At 43.0% G+C, this 25,749-nt stretch overlaps 1 protein-coding gene across 1 annotated transcript in view; it reads left to right on the forward strand.

The window, feature by feature from the left end:
• znf462 (zinc finger protein 462) overlaps positions 1 to 25,749 on the forward strand; it is a 45,998-nt gene that overhangs the window by 4,665 nt on the left and 15,584 nt on the right. The window contains exons 2-5 of the mRNA XM_035609341.2: positions 16,476 to 16,726; positions 16,912 to 22,130; positions 22,531 to 22,665; positions 24,903 to 25,318. Coding sequence (XP_035465234.2) covers positions 16,516 to 16,726; positions 16,912 to 22,130; positions 22,531 to 22,665; positions 24,903 to 25,318 — 5,981 coding nt within the window. The 5' untranslated portion in view covers positions 16,476 to 16,515. The remainder of the gene's footprint in view (positions 1 to 16,475; positions 16,727 to 16,911; positions 22,131 to 22,530; positions 22,666 to 24,902; positions 25,319 to 25,749) is intronic.

The raw sequence follows: 25,749 nt of genomic DNA on the forward strand, positions 1-25,749 counted from the left end.
TTAACAAGGAAGTAGCTCGCTAGAGGTGTCATTCCAGTTTCTGTTGTCAGTTGCCACGTTACACTGCTGCAGAACTGGTTCCCCCTCTCTGCTTTCCATCAGAACATCAACAGTTCAACACTGCCTTTCCCCTTCTGGAAAAAGTAAATGCTTGTAGATCAGGCAGTTGTGTCTATCTTTTGGCACACATTTGTTAAGCATGGATGGGTTTATTTTTTTCATAGAAAATTACCACTTCAGGTACAAAGTGGCCATGCTGAAGAGACCGTCAAGTGAGATTAATTAAGCCATCTATACCGCGTCCTCAGGTTTCCAGCCTATACTCAGGATTTATGTGCTTCTCTAAAGAGACACAGTGAAACAACTCTGTCAGCTTGGAGCTGCCTGTGGTGGAAAAAATCCTGAATTCTTTGGAGACGCCCGTTCCTTGGGCAGTGTGGTGCCACCGGACAAGGCCTTCATTGAGCAGGAACAGGAGTGGTCTTATAGAAGGGATCCACACTAGCTCGGCCCACGAAGAAACAGAGCTGTCCAAGGACGATTAAATATTTAGGAGCTTGGAAAGGAGGTCTCAGTGGTAAGTTAATATTGATGGGTCTCTCGTCTTTCCCTTCTCAAACTTGTTGAGTTGCCTCCAGAGGTCAGTTTGGTGAACCAAAAGGATAACTTAACTCCTTCTCGTGGATAAATGTGCTTTAAAAAGATTGCCTTTGCACAGTCTTTTCTCTGCGAGTAAAGCAGACTGACTTTTTCTTTTTTAATACTGGTTCCCGTGTCCTCTTTTGGTCACTCTGAAATATTCCATCCTGACTTGCTTGTAACCTCACCCACTCCTTGTAACTGTAGTAACTGCCATGTCAGGCTTTCAAGGAAGTCAGCATTGCAGGTTTCTGGCAGTCGTCCACTGAGCACCACTTGTGAGAAACCCTTGAGTGAATCTCTCTGCCTTTTCTTTTACTCTTTTTTTCTTCTTCTTCCGGTGAATTGGTGGCATTACATACTGCTGAAAGTATGTTAAGAGCAAATAAAACAGGAATGGAATCAAGGCTTGAGACTTTTGATTGAGATAAGAGCCATTAGTAGAAGATAGTTTTAGAAGGACTGAGGAAACTGAGAAAGTTTGGCACATTGAGAGCTGATCTTAAACTGTGTGGTTTGTTCCGTCCGTTATGTATGTTGCGTGAGAAAATACTGGATTTATTTGAGATAGCAGCAGATTGATTTATGTCAGGAAGTGGTTTCCCTGGATAGATGGACTACAAGGCTGTGTGGAATGTAAGATTTCCTGGAGTAATTGTCCTTGTGGAAAAACACTTCCTGGTTTCTCTCCCAAGATCTGTCCTTGGGTATCATTCACTTGTGGTGTTAATTTAACCCACGTGCCTCAGTTGCAGGAGATCTGAAAGGAACCTACTCCGAAGCTTCAGTCTGACTGTGGTGTATGAATCGTGTGTGGAGCAGAAAACTTATTCAGTTTTTTTGCTGTAGCCTACTTGTCTACAGTGCGTGGTAGAATTCTTCTTCTCTGAATTTTCCAGTTCAAGCTCGAGGGAAGAAACCTCATAGGAAAACCAAATATATCTACCTATTCCCTCCCTTTTGAAATTGTAAAAATAATCATGCCTAAGGCTATTAATTAAATTATGCACTTAATCATTTTTGGATGGCATATTTAATAATGTTGCTACGGGTTGCCCTATGTTTGATCTTTTATGCTTTTTCAGTCTAGCAAAAAAAAAGATTTTAGCTCTCCAATCGAAGTTTCTAATACATGTTTAGAGCCTGTGGTGTTATCTACATATGCGTACATATACTTCTTAAGGTTCTGTATGACAGGGTTGTTGACAGCTCCATATTTAGAGGCGCAGTCCTCAGATTGCTTCAGCTCGTGAGGATCATCAGAACCACACTCTTGGTGGCCATCTTTGCAGGGAGCAAAAATCCTCTCCGCTCACTTCTGCTTTCTGCTGACTGTCATGACGTTCTGCAGAGGAACCGACGGGAGGGGAAGCGTCTCACTCAGGTCTGTGCTCTTAATGTTAAACACTTCCATCTGTGTAACAAGATAGCGGAGTGAGCACAGGCAGCAGCTCCACACAGCTGAGCAGGACAGTCAAAGACCTTGAGGAGCACAAAATGGTGGATGGCCATGCCACAGATACTCCAGCGGGATTGGCTGCGTCTCCTTGGCCACAGTGGGGCTGGCTGTGTGAAATGGAGTCCTCTGTGTGGAGCATTGGCCCAGCCTCAGCTCTGATGCAGAAGATAATTCTGTCAGCCCCGAGAGAGAGAGAGAGCAAGTGAGAGAGGGAGAGAGAGAGAGCAGCCAAGTGAGGTGGCTTCACTAAAAGAAGGTTGAGCAGGATAGACTTCCAGAGAACTCAAGCCATGCATGTCTGCTCACTTCCAACTCTTCTCCTGACACAACTGCTGGATTCCCTGCGCTCTGACTTGCTTTATTAACTGCATTTTTTGTTATTTGGTGCCTTTTGCACTGAGTAGACACAGTGGCCAGAAAAAAAAAAGATCTGCTAAGATGAAAGGGTTCATTTTTGGTATTGTTAACAGGAATGAAGAGAGCGACTATGTACGAGTATTCATTATCTAATCTTCACACCCAGCAGGCTTTAGCTGGGGGATTTACCAAGCCCCCTGTTTTGTTGCTTTGTGAAAATTTCAGGCTTCAAGGTCACATAACTATCTCAAAGGCTCGTGATTAAAAAGTAAATGCAGGAGATGTATAAGAGCGAGTAAGTGCAAGTATTATTTTTATGGTGAGTTTTCACCATGACAACCTGAAGACAGTAGCCTCATGGAAGATGGTTATTAATGCTTGTCTCCTCTTAATCTGCTTGTGCAAAAGAGGCCAAATGTTGCCACTGAGTGCTCTCTGTTGCAGCCGTCCCCCTTTTCAGGAGGAAACACAAAGGCTACCCTTGGAGCAAGGTTACTTGCACCACGATGGCCAGATTCTTTTTCTTTTTTCTTTGCAGCGTTAGAGAGAAACATGGAATCAGAAAGTTGGATGTCTTGGAATGAATAAGGAAATGCAAGGAAAGAATATAAAGAGGTGAGCAAGTGCAGTGATATTAAGTATTAAAAGCTGTCTGGGTGGTTGATGTCAGGATACCATCTGTCGGAGGGAGACAGGCTGACAAAGTCACCGTCTGACCTTGCAGTATGGACGACCCAGCCGCAAAGTTGAAAATGATCATCTCTTGCTGGGATTAGCATTGCAACTGAGAGTCATGCTGATGGCATTACTCTCCCCCTCTTCTGTGTTCCTCTGTCTTTCTTTTTGATGCGAGAACTTTCTTGAGGGCCTCAGTCAGCAGAATACTTTGAGGTCCAAAGATCAAAATCCTCTAGGCTCTGCTTGTTGTCCTGTATTACTGAGGTGGCACATGTTCATATCTTGTAATGCATTAACTTTGATGTTGAATCAGATGATCTTTCATGCATGATATTGTGAAGTAAACCAGTTCTAAGGGCACTACTTGTGTGTAAATTTTAATTTGGTTTTACTGTTTAAAAAAAGAGTGTATTCCTGCCTCATTTTGTTCCATTAAACGTGCACTTAGTCAATTTAATAGGATGGTGTTAAGCCTACACCAACTTCTCTCCTAGAATCCTTCGCCTGGACCTGCTGCGGTGAGGTGTTTCTTTTTTACAGCCTCTGAATGTGACACTAGTGAAGGTCAGGCTGCAGACAGATCAGCAAAGCTCGCTGGATTGCAGTGTCTGAAAGGCTCTGTACCTGTATTTACCAGTCCGCTGAGACAATCAGGGATTACTGAGCTGGTTTTACAAACCTTTCATTCAGCTAAAGTAACAAGTAAAGTGAAGTTAAACACAGAAGGCTACTATTTGTATTCCTTCTGTGCTAAGACTGGGTGAACATTTCAGTGTAAGAATGGACATGCCTAATTAATTTGAGGGTTGTAATAGTTTTTAGATTCAATTTTCTGCATTGAAATTTGTGAAGAATTTTGCACAAATTAAGCAAACTGATTCTGATTAGTAAAGATAGATTTTAAATGAATGTCAATTGCCAGTGTTGCTGATACATTTTTAAAGGTTACTTCTGAAAGTCTCAGATTAGGGTTTGTGATCAAGTCCAGTTTGGGGAGTTTCTCTGTCAGAAAATGAAAAAACAGACAAAACAATCTGGTAAATTGTAAATGGACTGTACAAAAATACCATCTTTTTTTTGGTCAAATTTGTCATTTACACTACATGCCATTCACCCATACATACACAAACCGATGGCGCAACCATTAGGGGGAATTTGGGGTTCAGTATGTTGCCCAAGGATATTATTACACGCTTACTGCTGGAGCCTGGGATCAACCTTCGACCCTCCTGAGCCACAGCCGTCCCTTAGCACCTCGCGTCAGGAGGCAAAAAAAAGCTGCTGTCAGACACGCACTGCAACCCTGAACTTTTGTTGACAGTAGGTGGAGGAAATATATGTGTGAATGCAATTGTTCAAATCAGTCAAACTGGACATTAAACGCACTTTACCCTGCCAGCTCCCTAGTGCAAAGTCCATGTGATGTCTGATTGAGCTGATGTGCAAACAGATTAAGGAGGGAAACCGGCTGACTCTAAACAGAATGCAAATACAATGCAGTGACATCATGAATGTCTTCATTAATGTATGGTGGCACCACAACACCTTCAACTACATCCTCAGTTTTGCACCGAACACAGTCCAGGCATATATGTTTTGACCTAATCTTGTTTTTTGAACATAGTAAGGACATATTTCAAGGCACCACCAGGACCTTATCTAGATCAGGTCGTCTCTCTATGATGGATGCTCATGTGGTGAGGAAGCTCTGAAGGAAAAACTACCAAGAGGCCAACAGGAAGCTAAAAATAACTGAGGGGCTGCATAACTTTCAATCCACAACATGCATTAAACAAGAGCTGTATGTTCTACATTCTTTAAAGCTAACTGGCAGCGCAACGACACACAGACAAGTTCTTACCAAAAGGCACATGTTAATTTTCAAAGAATGTGTTTTTTTCCCATGACAGGTAATGCAACTTATAATCTGATGAAACCAAGGTAGAACGTTTCGATCTTAATTCCTAAATGCAGAGCAATGGCACATCGGGTGTACATCATGACCTTAAAGAAAATGTGTTCTGCAATGCAAGGTGAAATAAATAAATAGATTGATAAAGAAATAGTGGACAAAAGGATGTTCTTATTTTATTGTGACCAAAAAGTTTTAAAAGGCAAATATGAAAAGGAAATTACATTAAATCATTTTCTACTGCAAAATGAATCTGCATGCTTTCTTCCCTCCTTTTTTTTTTTTTAAACAAATCTATCAATGTACAAAAAATAAAATTTATTTAATTTAGCCAACCTTTAATGGGTAAATGCCTCAAATGCTTGGAAGGGAATTTACTTCCTGCCAACAAAAGTGAACCAGTGCAGTCAAGTGGAGCAGTCCTACATCATGGGCAGCCTGTAGTTTTACTTCATTTAAAGCAGTTCCTAATTGAATTTTGCTGAACAGTGGCTTCAGAAAGTATTCAGACCCTTTCACTTTTGCACACTACACTGCATTGTCGCCCACATTCAATTTTAAATGGATAAAAATGTTCATCCAGTCTAATGACAAAGTAAAAGTTTGCCTTTGGAAATGTTTACAAATTCATTTAAATTCAAAAACTGAAATTGTTCACTGTATTCAGACCGTTTGCTGTGACTCATTTGTCTAGAACTTCACTGGAGTCAAACTGGCAAATTGAGTTAACAAGAAAGGCACACTTCTGTGTATATAAGGTCCCACAATTCACACTGCATGTCAGCACAAAAACCATGATTTCCAAGGAACTCAGTGTAGACCTTAACTGTGAAGAGGCTTAGATCACAGCAGAGGTATTAAACCCTTTCTAAAGCTTTTTGTTTCTCTGGGAGCACAGTGCCCTTAATCATTTCGGAATGGAAGAAGTGTGGAACCAGGACTCCTCCTAGAGATGACCGTCCAGCCAAAATTAACAACCAAGCTAAAAGGGCCTTGGTCAGGGAGGTGACCGAGTACCCCAAATTACACCTAACAAAGCTTCAGATGTCCTCCTCCAGAAATGGTAGAACCTGCGGGTGCGCCACTCCACCAATCAGGCTACACAGAAGCCTCTTTGAATAAAATTGCATATGATTGCCCCCTTGTAGCTCACCAAATGACCTTTTAAGGACTGGGAGCCTGAGGAAAAATATTCTCTGGTTTGATGAGACAAAAACTGAACTCTTTGGGTAGAACTCTATGCCTATCGAACACCAGACACTGCTCATCGCCTAGCTAATACAATTGCTATGGTGAAGCATGATATCGCTTCTCAGCGGCACCAAAAAGGCGACAAGTCAGAATTAAGGGAAAGATGAACACAAACAAATACAGGGAGGTCCTTGACGAAAACGCCAGACTGCACGTGATCTACAACCTTCCAGCACAACATTGACCAATGAAAGCACCAAGACAAGTGTCTCTGACTTTCCTTGAGTAGCCCAATACAAATCCAGGTTTGCAAAACTTGTAGAGACTGAAGAAGACTCAGAGCTGTTATTGCTACGAAAAGGGCATCTGCAACATTTTTAATCTAAAAACACAACGTGTGTACAAGTGTCTGAATGCTTTCAGTAGCCACTGTAGTAAACAGGTCAAAAGAGTCAGATAATTGACTCACTAAAGTCAATTACAGATTATCCATCTAAAGTTTGCCATCATAAGACACCATAAGCTTCTGGTCAGACCAGACCAAGTAAGTCTTCAGCAGAAAACCACCAGATTGAATAGAAGACAGTGATGTGTTTGACTTTTAAATGGCAAGGTTGATGTGATATTTCTCATTTAAAAATGTACATAACCTAACTTAAATGCATTATGTGTTTTGCTTAACATCAGCCATCTCAGATGGACTTGGGGGTTGTGATGAAGGAAGGCTAGAAGAAGGTTTCTGCTCAAGGCTTTAGCTGGCTAATGGTTGACCTACTTTTGCGAATGCCATATGCTTCCGGAAAGAGATTTGTTGTCAGATTAACGCCAGTGTTTTTTAAGTCAGGTGGCTGATAATATCTTATGACAGTGTTGATGATTTTGTGCACTCTGAGACCTTTTTGACTTTTGGCCTGCAGTTGGTTGCCTCTTTTTTAACACGACATATCCTTAGTGTTACCATGATGAGGATCCAAATGTGTAGCCGCATAGCTGGCGATTTATCTTAAAATATAATTTAATATGTTACTCAATCTTCCATTTTTTTATTATAATGTTGAACCTAGAGAACAGAAATTACCATAATCATAGTATTGAAACATATGCCCACAATCTACAGTGAAACGTGATAACACAGCTGTTGTTTCCATCTCTTTTGTTGTGTTTTCAGCTGAAATGTGCCATTCCCACCCCTTCCATGCAATTCCAGCAGATGTCTGATGAATGTTATGACAAAATGTTCATACTGCACATTATTGATTCCTCACCTCGCCTCTGAAAAGGCCCGGTCCATTGATTGGCCAGGTGGGATCGATGTCTCATCTCTGTGTATTCAGTCTCCCTGAAATGAGCAGCACCATGTGATCATTTAAGGAAGCTTTCTGCTCTGATCACAGACAGGGAGGGGTGAGGTCACCGTCCATCTCCCCGTTGTTTGCTATCACACGAGAGCGGCGACATGGTTGCAATGAAACAGATATGCTCATCAAAACTACAGGATATCAGGCTGTCTGTCTCAGGTGATCATATTATGGGCCTTGTAAATTACTTCCAGTGTCAAAATCTATTAGATCATGGTGAGGCTTAAGCTATTACTACACATATATAAGCATGTACAATAATGAAGGTATTGCAGTCCAAAGTAGAAATACTAGGCGAATGGGACCAGCCCCCAGAGCTCATTATTTTCTCATTCTAATTTTGACTTTTCTTTTAAATGACTCAGCCCGACCGGGAGATGAATGTTTGTACAGAATATAATAATGATAATGATTGTTGTTTTGACCTTTCACTTAAAACCACAAATATCCATGTCAGTAATTTGATCGGCATTTGTCACAATTTTTTGATTTTTGTAGACTAAATGCAAAATCAGGTAATCAAGAAACTTGAAGTATTAACTAATAATGGAACACATCTTTAATTGTAATCAACAATATCTGTGTCTCATTGGCATTTTGACCTTTTCATTCCTTCACTTTCCTACTCACTGTTCATATCTGAACTCATCTTGTTGCATGGATGACCCTGTTTACTGTAAACGCTGGCATCTTCCTGTAGCAGGGAACCTAACCCTTTTGGGTGCAAGGGGACATAAAATTGGTGTGAAATGGTTTGAATCAATCTGCTTTCTATGAAAATCTGTTAAAATGAGACGAAAACCATCCGCATTAGTGATACACAGCAACTACATATATCCACTTTAAATGCTAACTAACATAATATGAGACTCCCATACCAGTGTTGTAGTTGTATCTGTCAATATGTTATTCTCCAGTGAAAGGATGAGGCAGCAGCACAGTATCGGACTATGAAGGTCAGTCAGGTCGGACCAGCTTTTCTCTTTTGAACCAATGTTGTTATCTACCACAGTGCCGACAGATAAAAGAGGGCGCCAACCAGAGTGTGAGCTGCACGCAGGCCCTCCAAAAAAAATTCAAAAATGCTACAAACAATTTGGCTGGCTTGCATTTGAGGGGAAATTCCACCAAAATAACTTCCAAAACATGCACCAAGAAATTCTTGGAAATCCTTTTTAGGGACTAACATCTTCAGTCCTAAAGGCTTTCGTTGGTGTTTTGAGACCTTTCAGATGAGGCTTGGAAAAAGTTTATTCCGCATTTCTGCAGTCAATGTGTATTTAAGGTGGTGATGGTGCTCGATGATTGTGTGCCTGTGTCTGGGTGTAATCTTTCTAGACTGAATGTTATTCATGCATTCATATACTTGGCTATGAATTTGAGGTACATGCACAAATGGCTGCTTGTTAGTTGATAGTACAAACATAAATTACATATGCTCCCTGGTTAACCTTGGGCTTTGTTTTTTGGGCCTGTAGTAGCTCTGTGTCTATTGACCATAGTTAATACAGAAGGATTAATACAGAAGGAATACAGAAGGAATTCTTGGTTACGGGTTAACCTGTAACCAAGATACACTGTGACTGTCACACTGTCACTGACAATATTAGCTTGTATGTATTTCTATAATAAAGGGCCTGTAAATATGTCCGCATAACATCCTCACATAAAATATGTGCATGTTGGAGTCTTCAATCTTCTTTCACATTAATTATTGAATAATCCAGCAATCACTCTCTAAAATAATCAGTTCATTATTTTGTCTGTTAAATGTCAGGGTCATCACAATTTTCTAAAACTGTATTTGGCTGTACTAGTGTTAATGCAACATGTAAAAGTTAGAGAGACCAGCCTCTTTTTAATATCTTTTTTGCTTTAGTTTAGTTTCTTCCCTCTATCTGTGCCAATTTGTCCAGTTTCAATTTGCTGCTACTTAACCCCAAAGCAGAATATTTCCACCCCTCATGTTTAAAATGTGTCAAGCTGCACTATTAATCATACGCTGCTCCGTTTTTCTCCAGACACACCTTTGATGATTGTTCCCAAATTGCTCAATTTTAGCGTCATCTGTCCACTGCAATTACCAAAATGCCTCTAGCTTTCCCAGATGCTTGAGAGATTGACTTATGTGATGATGTTGCAGGTAAAGTTTTCTTCTGATGACTCTGCCATGTAGACCATGTTTGTGTATCAACACCGGCTGTTGTTGGACCTTTCAGTTCAGTCGTTTATTGTCATTCAAACATGTTAGAACATGAGGGAACGAAATTTGTTACCAAGGACCAGCAGCAGTTACATGGGGGTTTTGCCTTTCTGTCCAGCAGATGCAAAATTTACTCTGAAAGTTGTCCTCTTCCACCCGAACTTGTCTTGATTTAACCGCTAATTCTTAAGGACATTTCAGAGAGTTGGAATTTCAGGCTGGAAGTGCTTTGATATTGTTTTACAGTTTGCTTTGTTGGCATCAGTTATAGTTGTTTCTCAAAGAACCAAGACCCCATCACGTGTTGACAATTTACTTTTAAACAGATAAGATCTATACCACTCAATAACCCATAATGACATGTTGTTAGACATTTTTGCAAATTTATTGCTAATCAAAATCTCAAATCTCATTTACAAAAGTATTGAGATCCTTTTATTCAGTAGAAGCCCCTTTGGCTGCAATTACAGGTTTGATTCGTCATGGGCAAGACCCTACAAGCGCTGCACACCTGTATTTGGGCAGTTTATCCGAATCTTCCTGGCAGATCCACTCAAGCTCCATCCAATTTTGAACTGCCATCTTCAGGCCTCCCCCCACATGTGTTCTATTGGCTTCGGCTGAGCCACAGTCAGAGACTTGATTGAAGACGTGACGTCATTGTCGCGCTGAATCTTCCAGGTGCACTCGCCTGCACCCTGGAGCAGGTTCTCCCTGAAATTGGTTGCATTCATCCTCCCCTCAATCCTGACCAGTGAGTAATGATTGTATCACCTACTGTAGGTGGCGAGCTGTGCTTGGAGTTCATCAGATTCAATGTTCGCCAATCAATTCAGTTTACTCAGGCAAAGGGTTTCAATAGTTTTCAAATTCAATGTTTGATTTTGTAATTTTTTACATGCAAACATTTCTTAAAACTATCCATTCCAAAAGATATTATTGTAAAAGCGATGCAGTAAATTGTTCATCGTCATATTTGACCAAATGCATTACTTGCACCCTTCCATTAATTCTTTTATTGCAGTATCCCGTTCCAGGTTGTCATATTTCACAGCATTTAGTTCCTACATGTAGAATTATTTGTCCAAAAGTCACGTGCATATTATGACTCTGTGGAAATGTTGGGGTGGTGATAGCTGAGAGCAGGGAAACACCCAGTTGTGATCATTTTGCCAGTAAAACTGATCGATTTAATAATAATCTAAATATTAGTTATTTTCAGAATTGGAGTCAGTGTGCCGGCATGCCAAAGCTGCTACTGTATATTATGAACCTGTTTGCTTTGTCACCAGACATCTTGTCTCTTGTCATTGATTTAAAATTTGTCAACATTCAGGTGACGGTTGGGTAGAGAGTTTAGTTAATTCAGCATTCATTATGAATTTGATCACCAGGTGAGCTCAATATTTAGATAGTGGTTCTGCTTGAATTTGAAACACGCAACTTCTCGTATTTAATCCAAAATGTTGCTTTATAATATGTATTTTTGTTGTACTAAAATTCAGTCACTCCTATACACCCACGTGATTGGTGAGAATTTGTCCCATAGATCCTCTGTAAAGAATTTGTGGTTATATGAATTCAAATATCGTGCCACTTTTGTCAAGCTTTTTTGGTTGAGGCTCTGTCATGAAGGTGCTGTTTGACTCTTGTCAATTCCAGGCCCTCGTTGATCTGTTTGGTTTTCATGATGATTTTCACTGAGTGTTATTTGTGCAACTGTTAAGCACACCCTCAGATCTGGTGTGTTGAGTTCTCCAGGGCTGTAGTGTTGACATCAGGGCATGGGAGTAGCCATCTCAATCTTCAGCTCTCTACTTCGTGTTTGTGCAAGAGGGCAAATTCTCCCTGCTCCATGTGACGCAGCATTTTCTGTTCTTCCGCAGGAACAATGAGATCCTTCTCGGTGGTCTCTTCGCTCTCTTCCGAGCGAACCAGGTGAACACAGTGGCCCACAGAGATCAGAATTGGAATTATTATGCTGTTACCTTTGCACTTTTCTCTTTCTCTCTCTCACACACACACAACTTTCTTGAAACTAAAAATGTATTGATTTTCCTCTGACGTTGTCTTCAAATCTCTGCAAAAGAAAATCAATTTCCATGGCTCTGGCTCCCCGCTGTTATTGCTACTGTATTTTTCCTTTTAAAAGCAGGACTGTCATTTTCAATCAATGGGGCATTAATTATTGAGGCTGCGCAGGTTGACAAGATGCATGTCCTGTCTTGTTTGCCGGATAAATGATCTGTGGCTGCGATGCCGGCCACATAATAATGTAGCACATCCGTGGATTTTTGTCGCCACAACGGCATGAGATGGTCGCACTAACCAACAGTTAAGGACAAAACCACTGTACTCCTAATCAGCTTAATGCTGGCTTATTCAAAGGCCCTCTTTCAGACAGAGCAGCTGCTGTCAGCCAGTTTGAGTAGAGGGTGTGACTGCTGGCAGAGCTCACCGATGCAGAGAGACCGGTTGGTGATTAACAAATGTCAGTAGACTTTGGAATCTGGGGAGCCCTGTCTGATGGCTTTGTCCTCTGTTGCTTACCACCGAAGGTCTTCCAGGTGGCTCTGTCATACTCCCTCGCTGCCTCCCTTCCCCTCCCACCCTTTCCCCTAAAGGCCTGCTCCCTCCTTCTGCTTCTCTCCTGCCCCCTCTCCTCTTGTCTTCTCCTCAGGGCTCAGGGTTGCAGAGCTCTGGGATAAAGAAGTTCAGACATGCCTCGCATTTTTAGACCCCCTTGTGAAAAGTAGTTGGCAGGTCCTACAAAACGCAACTGCCGAGTTTCTCTGCACCAAGTGTCGGTGCGTGCCGCTCGCTCCGACCTATTCTGTCTTCCCTCGGAGCCTGGTTTCGAGCATTTCTCCGAAAATGTCCTGATGGGAGAGATAATGTCTCTGAGAAATGAGAGGAGTAGGCAAAATCAGGCTGGCATGAGTTGGAGATGAGTTCTGCTGAGCAGTGTGGGAAGAGGGCCTGGGTACAGTACTATGCATCTGGCAGATACATTTCTGTCAGCAGCTCTCCAGTGACAGACTGTCTGCCTTTGAGGAACGGGATCAGATCTGTGGGTCCATGTTGTGTGCTGGCTGAACACCTAAGCACACATTGTCAGCTCTTAAAATGGCTGCCCTTGAAGCTCAGCTCAGAGGAGGATCTGAGCAGCTCAGCCGCTGCCTGTTAGAGCCCCAGCTGACTAGATGAAAGCAGTGACACAATCTCACCCATTAACTTGGTGTGGCGCAGAGACCGACTGGCTGAAAACACACCGCCAACTCTGAGGCAGATTATGGTTGTGTAGGAGGCCTCTTCCCCAGGCATTCATCTCCCCTCCTTGTCTAAAAAGGATTCTCTCGATATCCATGTCAAGGAACCTGGCATTAGCAGGCTGAACTTTGTTCAAAACTGCCGTGAACTGCCAAGAGAGCAGGGTGGGGCCTCGTGGTGAGGCTGTAACCTGACCCTGGACAACAATGGATCCCCTGGTTGCTCAGGGACATACTGGCGGCTTGGCCGGCTCACATGGAGCTTTCCACTGGCAGACCAGTTGGGTGTGGGAAGCAGGGTGGGATTCCCAACCGTCTGTGGCTGGATCACACTTGAAATGTCTTGGTTTCCGTATCCAGAGCAGCCGGCTGAATTACATAGTGGTATTAGAGCTGCGTTCTGATCAAATCAAAGTTGATTTTGTGACACAATATCCACTTTCAATTATACATAATTTTTTCTCATTGGTTTTTCTAGTGGGAATTGATTACAAATACATAGTCCAATGTCTTGGTGTTCACATTTACACAACAAGTTAATACAAGTATTAATTTTCAAGTTAAACTCTTTAAAGTTTTGGCGAAAAAATTACATTCAGCCAGTTTAGCATTGAAATTTAGCATTGAACTCAATTTGGGATTTTTGTTTTTCATCTTTACTCTACATGTTCTTCTTCCTTGTCAAAACTGGATGCCTACATTACCCACAATGCATCTTCACTGACAACAGTTTGATGAGAGTTTCATGTTTGTTATGTATCAAATGTAGCCTCCAGCTGCCCTCCTGAGTCTGCGATAAGTAACATGCTACAGAAGCCTGTTATATAAATTGAAGCACAAAGTGTGGATTGGGATAAAATATAGTTTTTATTATTTTATTATTATATTATTATTATTAATGGGTATTATTACAGCCACTGACTCGAAACATCCTCACTGTGGGTAGTTAATCAAAACTATGAAGAGAGTTAATAGGTTATAGTAAGATTGAATTTAGTCAGATTCTAAACATGAGCCATGTGATGGATTGACAAAGGGTGCTCACAATTTGAACCATTAATCCCCTTTGAATACTTGCAAAGTACTTCAGTCTTTGCCTAAAAAAATACAAACAAATGTGAGCTGTACTTTGAAAAGTGGCTTACAGCTTTCAGGAGAGTGTTATTAATTTGGAAAGTGTTGGTTGCCTTTATAATAGTAAATCACATTTGACTTTATTTAACTGAAATTTTCTTTCTCTAATCTTATATGTCATCCACCTTTTTATTCTCCTCATGATTTCAATTAAGCTTGTCAAGTTGAGATTTTGTCTTTGTCAATTTCTCAAGAAATAATGTGTGGTTTGTAAAAACTCAAAACATATTTGTTTGGTGGAGCCGTGGAGGTATGTGGCGTAATGTGTGCCATCTTTGTTGGTTTGTTTGTTTAGGCAAAAGACATTGCAAAGATTTGCACAGAAGTCGGTGGAGGGAGGGGACATGAGCCAGGGAAGAACCCATAAAATGTTGATGCTGATCCAGGAATTTGTTTTTATCACATTCCTTAACATTGCAAGATGGGGCATTATTTGATATTGTTGTCAGGAAATAATTCAGGGATAAAAATATATCAGGGTGTTGTTTGTGTGTTGAGATTTAGGGTGGAAAATCTAATGCACATCCAGAAAATTATCCAGATCTGGTGGAAGACAAATCACACACAGAGTTGTACATATTATTAATAATAAGTAAAAGTGCCTCAGGAGGATTTAAGTACTCTGACATCAGAATTTCATTATACATGCAATTTCTGCAAGCTTCTCAATAAGTGGTGAGCAAATAGCAAATAACCCATTTATGATATCAGACCACCTACTTATTACTTTTCTGTTATACAAACCACACAAATGTGTGTATGGTTGTTTGTCCTAGGTGGAGCTATGTGCTCTACCGAGTCCCCTCCTTGTTTTTATATACCCAGGTGGACACAGTACAGGAAATGGCTGGCGATTCATCTCGGAGATAAGGATGAGAAGAGCCACCAGTGCATTAAGAGCAGCTTTTATCCATTTTAGAAACTTGGTGTATTGGGGTAGTAATCACCCTGAAATGTGGAAACATCACTAGGGAACAGTGTTTGTACCAGAGGGCGCACCAGTATAATGGTTGGTGTTGGTGATGTTCAGGTGTTGAAATGTGAGCCAGTTCTACTTGCTACATTTTCAAGATGGACAGTTGATGACAATTGATTGGAAAGCCGCGATGAAAGAGCTGTGAACTGATGGGCCACATCATCAGCTTACATTTTTTTCTGGCCAAATCCAAACTGCAGAGAAGCCCAAAGACATAAAGCCTTCATCTCTCAATTGATTCATTCAATCTTATTTCAGAGCAGTTGATACAATCTGATGGAATAGTCTGCTCTAAATACGGAGCTGTGGAGCTGCTCTCCAGCTGTTGCTTATCCCAAGGTAATAAAAATGGGACAAATCAGACCATAATCCCTCCTCAGTCCCTCCATTCTTCTTTGAATGATGCTATGCAAAAAAATGGGACCTTCTTAGTATTCTGAGTAACATCAGCATCAGTCGAATTCACCTCTTTGTCATGTTGTGTGGGGCTTTCTATCAGGGTTTGTGGACAGCATCAGTCATTTTAGAGATGCAAAGTCATTTTTATATGAATTTCACGACTGTCCATCCATGTGGTGCATCATAATAAGGCAGAAATTTTCGGCAGACCTGCATAACTTTTCCTATCCGCATAATTATCTTCAACGCGCAATGTTGCACGGTTTGCTTGGGAGGTGTTTGGGCGATATTTGATATTTGACATTTCTCAGCATAAACACAATGATGGAAAATAAATGTAAATGATTTTGTGACCATCCTCATTCACAGTAAAATAGCAGTATTTTTTATCCTAAAAATGTTTTTTCCCCCAACAATACAACATTGGAAACAATGGTCACTTTAAAGCACAGTCTTGCAAACGCAACATGAAAAAGCTTGTTCAAATTACATAATCATTATCAAAATAACAAAACATTTTAAGCATTATATTTTAACTGGTAACTGTTATAGCTGTTATGTGGAAAGGGTATAGAAGTGTATTTGTCTTGATGTTCTATGGCACTGACTATTGAAGCCTAACAGGATAATATTAGCCCTGAAACGCCTTCAGCCTTAAAGCTTTGTGATACTTCGGTATATGGGAGTCTCACTCTGCTGTAGTAAATACCCCTTAATTTGTACGGTTAATTGGTTTTAGCCTATGGCTCCTGTGAATACTTTAACAAGATTCTCATAAACGGCTTTTTCTTTTCTTTCTCAACCACTTGAATTAGACATTTATTCTACCGTGCGCTCTTTGGAAAATGATGCATGTCCTCATGATTTTTTTCTTCTCTCTCTCTCTTTTTCCCTCTGCAGGTTTCCCTGATTTTCCAGGGAGTGCTCCCTCTCTTTAGTGATGGAGGTATTGCAGTGTGATGGCTGTGACTTCCGTGCCGAGTCATATGATGACTTGAAAACCCACATTCAAGAAGTGCACACTGCTTTCCTGCAGCCTGCAGATGCAGATGAGTCGGACTCTCTCAAGGACGAGGAGGAAGACGAGGAGGAAAATGAGGAATTTGGGGATAACGATGACAAGGATTATACACCTTCTAAAGCTGGAATGAGTAAGTCGACCACATTAATTCAGACATTACAGTTAATTTGCAAGGAACACTGTAGTGGAACGATCATATATTTATTATATACTGGATGTGGTTACAAATATTAACAAAAGCAACAGAGAGATTAAACAATGGCAGAAAAGTGTTTCTGTTTTGCTATTTACAGCTCATATTTTCTCTTTTTTCAGGTCCCAACTCTGCTGACGGTTCCAACCAAACGTTACACAAGCCGACAGCTGAAACCCATCTGCCGTTTTACCAGTGCAAGTTCTGTGTCCGTTACTTCAGATCAAAGTCATTCTTAAGAAATCACACCAAAAAAGTGCATAATGTTGTCGAGGGGGACTCGGATGAAAGCATCTCCTCACAGACCGCTAAGCAGCCCAGCTACACCGTTATAATGCACAATGACCATTCAAAGGTGTATTCCTGTCAGCACTGCACATACAAGTCTCCACGCAGAGCAAGGATGATGAAACACCAGCTAATGTATCATAGCAAAGTTCCCTTAGAGAACGCGGCAGATCCGTCAGAATATGCTGAGACGGCAGAGCGGTCTGACTCAGCCAGGACACTCGTGAAGGGAACATTTGCATGTGAATGGTGTGACTATCAAACAGACCAGAAGGACAGCTGGACTAACCATGTGGTGAAGGAGCACAGCGACAAGGTCAAGATAGTGTCCTCCGTTGCAGAGCTGGAAGGGGAAGAAAGCGGAAGCTCACCCAGACCAGATTCTCCCTCCTCTCCCCATAGCCCGACTCGATCTAAGATGGGTTTTGCCAGTGTTTGTGAAATGGAGGGGGAGACGGGGGGGAAAACGCCGGAAAAAACATTGGAGAAGACAGTCCCAGAAATCCCATCCTTTCACTATGCACAGATGAGTGCAGTAACACCCAACAGCACGGGCTCCTCTATTTTGTCCAAGAGGTTTGCTTCAGCTGATGCCTCCAACAGTGTCATAGACATGGTTACCAACTTACTCAATGAGGAAGACTCTAGGAGCAGCTTGGAGGATGACGACGAAGAAGAGTTGGGCGATATAGACGATCCCAGCTACACTGGAACCCTGTCAGCAGATGCAAAGCAGCTTTTAACCGATGAGGATAACAAATTACTGGAGACGAAAGGAATACCTTTCAGAAAGTACATGAACCGCTTTCAGTGCCCCTTCTGCTCCTTCCTCACCATGCACAGGCGCAGCATCTCCCGCCACATCGAAAACATTCACCTCTCTGGCAAAACCACAGTGTATAAATGCGATGAATGTCCGTTTATTTGCACCAGCCCTCTTAAACTAGGCACGCACAAGCAGAGCCACAACTCCTCAGATTTAGAGACCATGGACCTAACGAGTGATAGTCCGGAACCTCACAATGACAAAGCCGAAGAGCCAGTCAATGGGGGCAACGTAAGCTCCAAAGTCAATGGAAAAAAGATGACCAGCACGCCAAACGACCAGCAGAACCCTCATCGCTGCACACTCTGCAGCTTTTCCACCACCACTCTGAAAGGCCTGAGGGTTCACCAGCAGCATAAGCATTCATACTGTGATGACCTAGATCCCTCTGTCTTCGAAAGCCAGCTGACTGACCAGCCAGACTCTGAAGTGGACGCTTCTCCAATCTTTCTACAAAAAACCCAGACCTCCATTTTAGGACTTGCCACCAAAAAGCCCCTTGTAACAGGGAAAAGAGCCAGGAAGTCCATTAATGACTTGCCTTTGGACTTATCCTCAGTCAAGAAGAGAACACGAATTGATGAGATTGCCAGTAACCTTCAAAGCAAAATAAGCCAAAGCCAACAGGACATGGTCATAAATCTGGATGACATGGATGATGAAGAAGCAGGAGAAAATCACACCGGTGCTGATAAAGAAGGCAGGAACCCAGTTTTTGCCTACAACACACTTAATGCAAGAGAATCGTCGATCTCTCACGAGGGAGGCAGAATAGGGAAAAGAAAAAGCAACCCCAAGTCAAAACCCAGAAACATTCCTATATCACTGACTCTCTCGGATGATAGTGAAAACATCTCTGCGGATCCCAGTGACAGTGCAGTGCAAGACAGCACTGAATATTCAGAGGAAACAGGAACTGCGCGTTTTTACTGTAAACACTGTGATTACCACAACAAGTCAGCTCGTAGCGTCAGCACCCATTACCAGAGGATGCATCCTTACATCAAGTTCAGCTTTAAATACATTCTGGACCCCGAAGACCAGAGTGCAGTCTTCCGCTGCTTAGAGTGCTACATTGAATACACAAACTACAATGATCTACACCAACACTACATGGATCATCATCCTGAGGCAAGCAACGTGCTCAACTTCAACCAGCCACATCTGTTATACTTGTGCCGCTTTTGTTCATATACAAGCCCCAATGTCAGGAGCCTAATGCCCCATTACCAAAGAATGCATCCCACCGTGAAAATAAATAATGCCATGATCTTCTCCAGCTATATAGTGGAGCAGCCCCACAAAGCGGGGGAATCGCAAACTCTGAGAGAAATTTTAAACTCCGGCCCCAAGACTCTGAATTCGGCCACATCAACGCCCAGGTCCTCCTCCAGCCCCGTGCAGAAAACTGTTTCCAAGACCCCTGAAAGTGGCACCGAGGCGGACCCACTCAAAGAAGCTGTGGGTGGTAACGTTGTAGTCTACGATTGCGACGTGTGTTCCTTTGCCAGCCCCAACATGCACTCTGTTTTGGTCCACTACCAGAAGAAGCACCCAGAGCAAAAGGCGTCTTATTTCCGTATACAGAAAACCATGAAGGTCATGTCGGTGGATCAGTCGCAGCCTGCAGCCAACTCTTCATTTAACCTCAGTATGTCTACGCCTCAGAAACAGTCGAGCGCAGCACTGTATGGATCAGATGAAGAAATGTACTACTGTAAGCATTGTGTGTACAGCAACAGATCTGTTGTTGGTGTGTTGGTCCATTATCAAAAAAGACACCCGGAAGTAAAAGTGACAGCAAAGTATATCAAACATGGCGCCCCCACCCCTGGTTTGATTAAATTAATGGATGAACTGCAAATCGCGGCTCCCAAACAATTTTTGAAGCAATTTCAGAATAATGGTCACGATGGATCGAACAATTCGAGCCCTAAACAAGGCAGCGGTGAGAAAGGTGAGGATGAGCTGTTCTTTTGTCAGCACTGTGATTATGGCAACCGCACCGTAAAAGGAGTGCTTATTCATTACCAGAAGAAGCACAGGGAAACCAAGGCCAACGCCGACCTTGTACGTCGTCACACTGCAGTAGTCCGGAGTCAGCGTGAGCGTGCGCAGATGGTTCAGTCGGGTAGTGTCTCTTCTGCCGTGGTCCCTGCAGCTCCGGACCCTGAAAATGCGACGCCCCTTCGTTCCCTCAAGTGCAGACACTGTTCATACACGTCCCCCTATGTCTATGCCCTGAAGAAGCATCTGAAGAAAGAGCACCCCACTGTGAAAGCCACAGCCATGACAATTTTACACTGGGCTTACCAAGATGGCATTCTGGAGGCTGGCTACCACTGTGAATGGTGCATTTACTCCCATGCGGAACCCCAGGGCCTGCTGCTCCACTACCAAAGACGCCATCCTGAGCACAATGTCGATTACACGTACATGGCCAGCAAGCTGTGGGCTGGGCCAGAAACCACACAGCAACAGGGGGGCAATATGGAATCTAAGCATTACAAATGTAGAGACTGTGCCTTCGAGGCCTGTACAATATGGGACATCACCAGTCACTACCAGGCAGTCCACCCCTGGGCCATCAAAGGGGATGAATCTGTGCTCTTGGATATCATCAAAGGGAATGGCTCAGCTGAAAAGATCGACCAGCAGGTCGCCAAAGAACATGCATCTTTCAATTTTCAGTCTGTTGAAGATGATGGGGCGCTGGCCATCGCCATCCAACATCAGGAAAGCAGTCCCCATCCTTCCCACCCACGTCTTTCCATCTCTAACAATCCTTATCAGTGTACTGTATGTCTGTCAGAGTACAACAGTCTCCATGGCCTCCTCACTCACTATGGAAAGAAGCACCCAGGCATGAAAGTAAAAGCTGCTGATTTTGCACAGGAGGCAGACATTAACCCGAGTTCTGTGTATAAATGTCGTCACTGTCCATACGTGAACTCTCGAATCCACGGCGTCCTAACTCACTATCAGAAAAGACACCCGTTAGTGAAAGTCACCGCAGAAGATTTTGCAGATGATATAGAGCAAATGCCTGACTTAAATGAAGGCGATGACAAGTGCAAAACCCAGAGGCAGGGCTATGGCGCGTACAGATGCAAAATGTGCCCGTACACACACGGGACACTGGAGAAACTCAAAATTCATTACGAGAAGTATCACAATCAGTCGGCCTCTGATATTTTCATGCCTTCTCTGACAAATTTCTCTTCCGGTAAAGACACTGAGCCAGTAGCTGAATGCAGCGCTAGTAATATATCAAGTACAGCAAAAGTCCAGGAGGTCAGTGAATTGGACATTGCCCTCTCCCAGTTACCCATCAATAAGACAGAAAAACATGCTATATTCAACTGTCAGCTCTGCAAGTACTTCTGTTCCACCAGGAAAGGCATCGCTCGACACTACCGCATCAAGCACAACAATGTCCGCGCTCAGCCGGAGGGTAAAAACAATGTCTTCAAATGTGCTCTGTGTTCATACACAAATCCGATACGCAAAGGCCTGGCGGCGCACTACCAAAAGCGTCATGACATTGATGCTTATTATACCCATTGTCTGGCTGCTTCCAAGACTTTAACTGAAAAGCCCAACAAAGTGATAGCACCCCCGATATCCGAAGGGGAGACCCCGGAAATGAGCGAGGACCTGCGCTTGGCTGTGGACAGTCGGAGGTGTTCTCTTTGTGCCTTCCAGGCCTTCAGCAGGAAGAGCATCGTCTCACATTACATCAAGCGCCACCCAGGTGTCTTCCCCAAGAAGCAGCATTCTAGCAAGCTCGGTCGCTTCTTTACCGTTATCTATGCCAAAGAACCGGAGAAGAGTGACGCCAGCGCAGTGGCAGAGGAAGACAAGGAAGTGCTGGAGGTTCCGCTCGAACCCGAGCAGGACGGAGAGGACGACTGGCTGCCATTCAAGTGTCTAAAATGTTTCGGGTTGTCCTTCAGCACTGGCGAGCTGCTCTCTATGCACTACAACGAACACCACAGCAATGACTTGAAGAGGGACTTTGTGATGTCACCCAGTCCTGGGGACGAGGACTCTGACTTGTACCAGTGTTCTCACTGTGAGCTGAAGTTCCTGGCTCTCCCACTCCTGGCCAGACATCTGCTGAATCACAACGAGGAGTTTCAGAAGAGGGCCATGAGGCAGGAGAGGAGGAAGCAGCTCCTCAGCAAACAGAAAGCTGCGGAGCTACCTGACACCAAACCCGAGAAGGTGAGGGAGCTACAACTCTTTATAAAACCTTTTAAATAAAAGAAAAGTATGATTTAATTACCCCTTTACCATTACTTTATCTGAGCGCGTACTGTAAATCATCTGACGAAGTAGTCACCGGCTACTACAGTCTATTACACTACAGTTGTTCCTTGTCTCCTGGAAGACAAACATGCCCTCATAATCCATCTCTGACAGTATTGTGTTAATTCATTATATCACAAAAAAAAGGTGTCTGACTGGCAAATACGTCAGCTGGCTTAATTATTGGCCTTAAAAGGTTAAATGAAAGAATTTAAGATAAACCTCCTCATCACAAATCATTTTCAAACACAATTTAAAAAGATGTCAAACAAAAAGAGAACAAAAACTGTGACTTACAGTGGTTCTTTCCGAACAGGAGAGTCCCGTAAATAACGCCCCCGTAGGATTCAGGTGTAACTTCTGCATAGAGGTGCACCCCACCCTCCGAGCCATCTGCAACCACCTGAGGAAGCACGTCCAGTATGGAGAGGTCAAAGAGGGACACGTCAAGGTAAACGGAGCTGGATTTAGCCTTAGATTTCTTTGACGCTGTCACTGTATAGCATTTCAGCTGGGAACCTCGGATGCATTGAGTTTGTACGTAATCGTTAGAACGTGTTTATATAAAACATGTCTAAATCAAATGATGTCAACGTACAGTTAGAATAAATCTGAATTATTATTCTTTATTCACCACCGTGAATTTAGAATATTTATTGTAGGGAAATTGAAGACATTTCTTATCTAAATATCTATTTGCATAATGTTTTCCATGTACAATGGCCTATGCTGTTTACTTGCCCGTAAAATGTGTTAAAGCAGTAATCGCAGGAACAATATCAGATCATAATTTGGGAAACACTTCTTCTTGCTGGCAGGTAGATAAGAGGATTGACGTCATTCCCATGTGTCCGGTGTCCGTTAAATATGAGGCCGCTGCCAGTGGCAGGTTGGCTTAGTGTATAATAAAGACCGGGAAAAGGTGGAAATTAATGCTTTAAGGCCCCCCCTCTTTCTACTCTTAATACTAAGCTAAGCTAACAGCTGCAAACGCGCAGTGTGTATTATTTACTCCCAATTTAAACATTACCGACACTTGAAAGACCCACTTTTTTTCTGTGCCCAGTGTTTCTGTATCACAATTATTAACTCCTGTGCCCGTAGCTCTGCAGCGATCTGTTTTACTGGGCTTATAGGTTCCGTTTCCCATTTTGTTTATTACTGACAGGGTAGATGGTCTGTCAGCTCCCCCAGAGAAAACAAGCAATGCTGTCCCATTGCAGTGGAGTATCAGAGGGGGTGGTGAGCCATAACTTTTAGGGCAGCGGCGGGTAACCATTCGAACATTAGTATTCCACTGAGGCTGCCAGTGAGGGGAGAAAGCCAAAGGATCCAACGCCTCACCCCGACGGAGGCCTGCTTCTTCTGTCAGACCCTCACTCTTGTTCTTTTTATGTATTTAAGATGAGATGGTTGGAATCACCGAGAGTGAAGATGCACTTAACTCATTGTGGCAACTGAGATCTGCCAATAAAATGCTTTTATTTTCTGTACAGCTAACGGCAGTAACAATGTCAGGCTTTGGGTTACCTGTAAGCATTTATGGCCCACAGTATAATGACCATGTGCAACACCATCGCCAGACGGAAAATATTGTGTCTTTTACATTTTGCAGATGCTAAAAATTAATGTTGCTTTTTTATATTATCATCATCACCCTGCTGTCCTGTTTGAATTCTCGAGCTGCAGCGGTTACTGATCGAGTTGGATGAAGAACAGGCTGACAGTGCAGTCAGGGCAGACTGGATGGCAAGGTTGGGCCTGTGGATGCCACATCTTATTTATGGCTGCGCGAAGTGCAGGGTCAGGTCATTCCACAGGAGAGAATGAGCTTCCTTGGGGCAATAAAACAGTCACGGTGATCGTCTGTCCGCTTGGGACGACTGCAGAAGCCGGTCTGCAACCCGGCAGATGAGGGACGCATAGAAACTGATGGCGGAGTTTTGTTTTGCACTTGTTATTGTCGGTAGATATTAAGACGTGTATGGTATACTGTTTTGGCACTGTTGCTGTTCTGACTTGTTTTGTATCCTTGATTTTAGCATCATCATCAGGCCTTTAATCTGAGGAGGAGATTTTAGGAATAATATTAAAAAAATGCTCCTGGCCAGATTCAAAGGTTTGGGCTTGAATCTTCTTGTCAAATTCTACTTCAACAATCAAATCAATATCAACTGAAAAACATCTGTCCAGAAATACTGTTTACTGACAGAGTATCAGGTCAGGGTTAGGGTTGGAGTTGGACGTTGGCTGAAATTATCATTCAGTCTTGCCCACACTGGACTTAAATCAGTCATGTTTTTTCCCCTTTATCATTCGTTTGTGGATGGGAAACACTTCTTTGTGTTTCTTCGTATGCCCATACAGCATCACACTGCAGCTTTTAAGAGAGAGGTCTAACTAAAATGTAACTTTTTTTTAATATAAATTCAAATGATTGTTATTATACAGCACGGACAAAACCGTTGGTGTTAGACAATTAACTGCTGCTCATGCACTGTTAACATGATCTAAAGGTGTCCGACTCTGAGAAATAAGCAAGTTTGTCATCTTGGCACAACTCTCCAGATGAAAAGTGTTGCTTAATCTTCCTTCTTCCTTAAGTGTCCACATAACCAAAGTCTTATTTTTGAATCCACAGGCACAGAAACTACTGTACGCCTGAGACTCCTCCTCTTTGTTTTGCAGCAGGAGGTCAGTGAGGTCCCCCTGACCTTGCCCTCAGAGAGCCTGACTAATGGCGGCCTGGAGGGCGACGAAGCGGCTGACGCCGATGGCCTGGAGGGACCGGAAGCTGCAACAATGAGCCCATCCTTGGTTTCCACAGCTTCTGGCGGTGTTGCCGTTGCCATGGAGACGGTTGATCCAGAAACAGATGCTGTTGAGGAAAGTGTGGAGGCCCTCGCGGCGGCCGCGGTGTCAGAGGACCAACTGAAGCAGCGGTTGGCGGCAGGGGGTCACCCCTGTGCCCAGTGCGACCGAGTCTTCATGTCCATGCAGGGACTGAGGTCCCACGAGAGGAGCCACTCAGCCATGGCCTTGTTCAGCAGAGAGGACAAATACAGCTGCCAGTACTGCCAGTTCGTCTCACCCTTCAGGCACAAGTAAGTAGGACGGAGCAGTGTTTACCATTGTGTTTCTACAGTAGAGTCCCCTGTTCATAATGTGGGGCTTTACAAATCTCTTCTCTCCCCCATTTCTCTCCTCTCGCCCCAACCGGTCGCAGGAGATTTTACGCCCACAACTGAGTCCGGTTTTGCGAGAAAGAAATGTCCTCCTAACCGTGTTTGTGTGTTGATCTGTTAATGCTCCGTTGCATATCTGTCCTGACAGAACTTTAATACTACAACAAAGACTCACTGAGTAGCTACACTGTCATTAATACAACACAAAACCCACTGCTGTATCTTTTTACTCTGTTGTTTTAACAAAAAGTTGTTGTTGTTTTGTTGATCATGGCACAAGTAGCTCTCCACTGCTGTTGTTTTTCAGGTGACTGTGGCTGCCACACTGATTTTTTAAATTTTTTTTATTC

Source organism: Scophthalmus maximus, chromosome 20, assembly GCF_022379125.1.
Source record: "Scophthalmus maximus strain ysfricsl-2021 chromosome 20, ASM2237912v1, whole genome shotgun sequence".
Lineage (NCBI taxonomy): Eukaryota > Metazoa > Chordata > Actinopteri > Pleuronectiformes > Scophthalmidae > Scophthalmus > Scophthalmus maximus.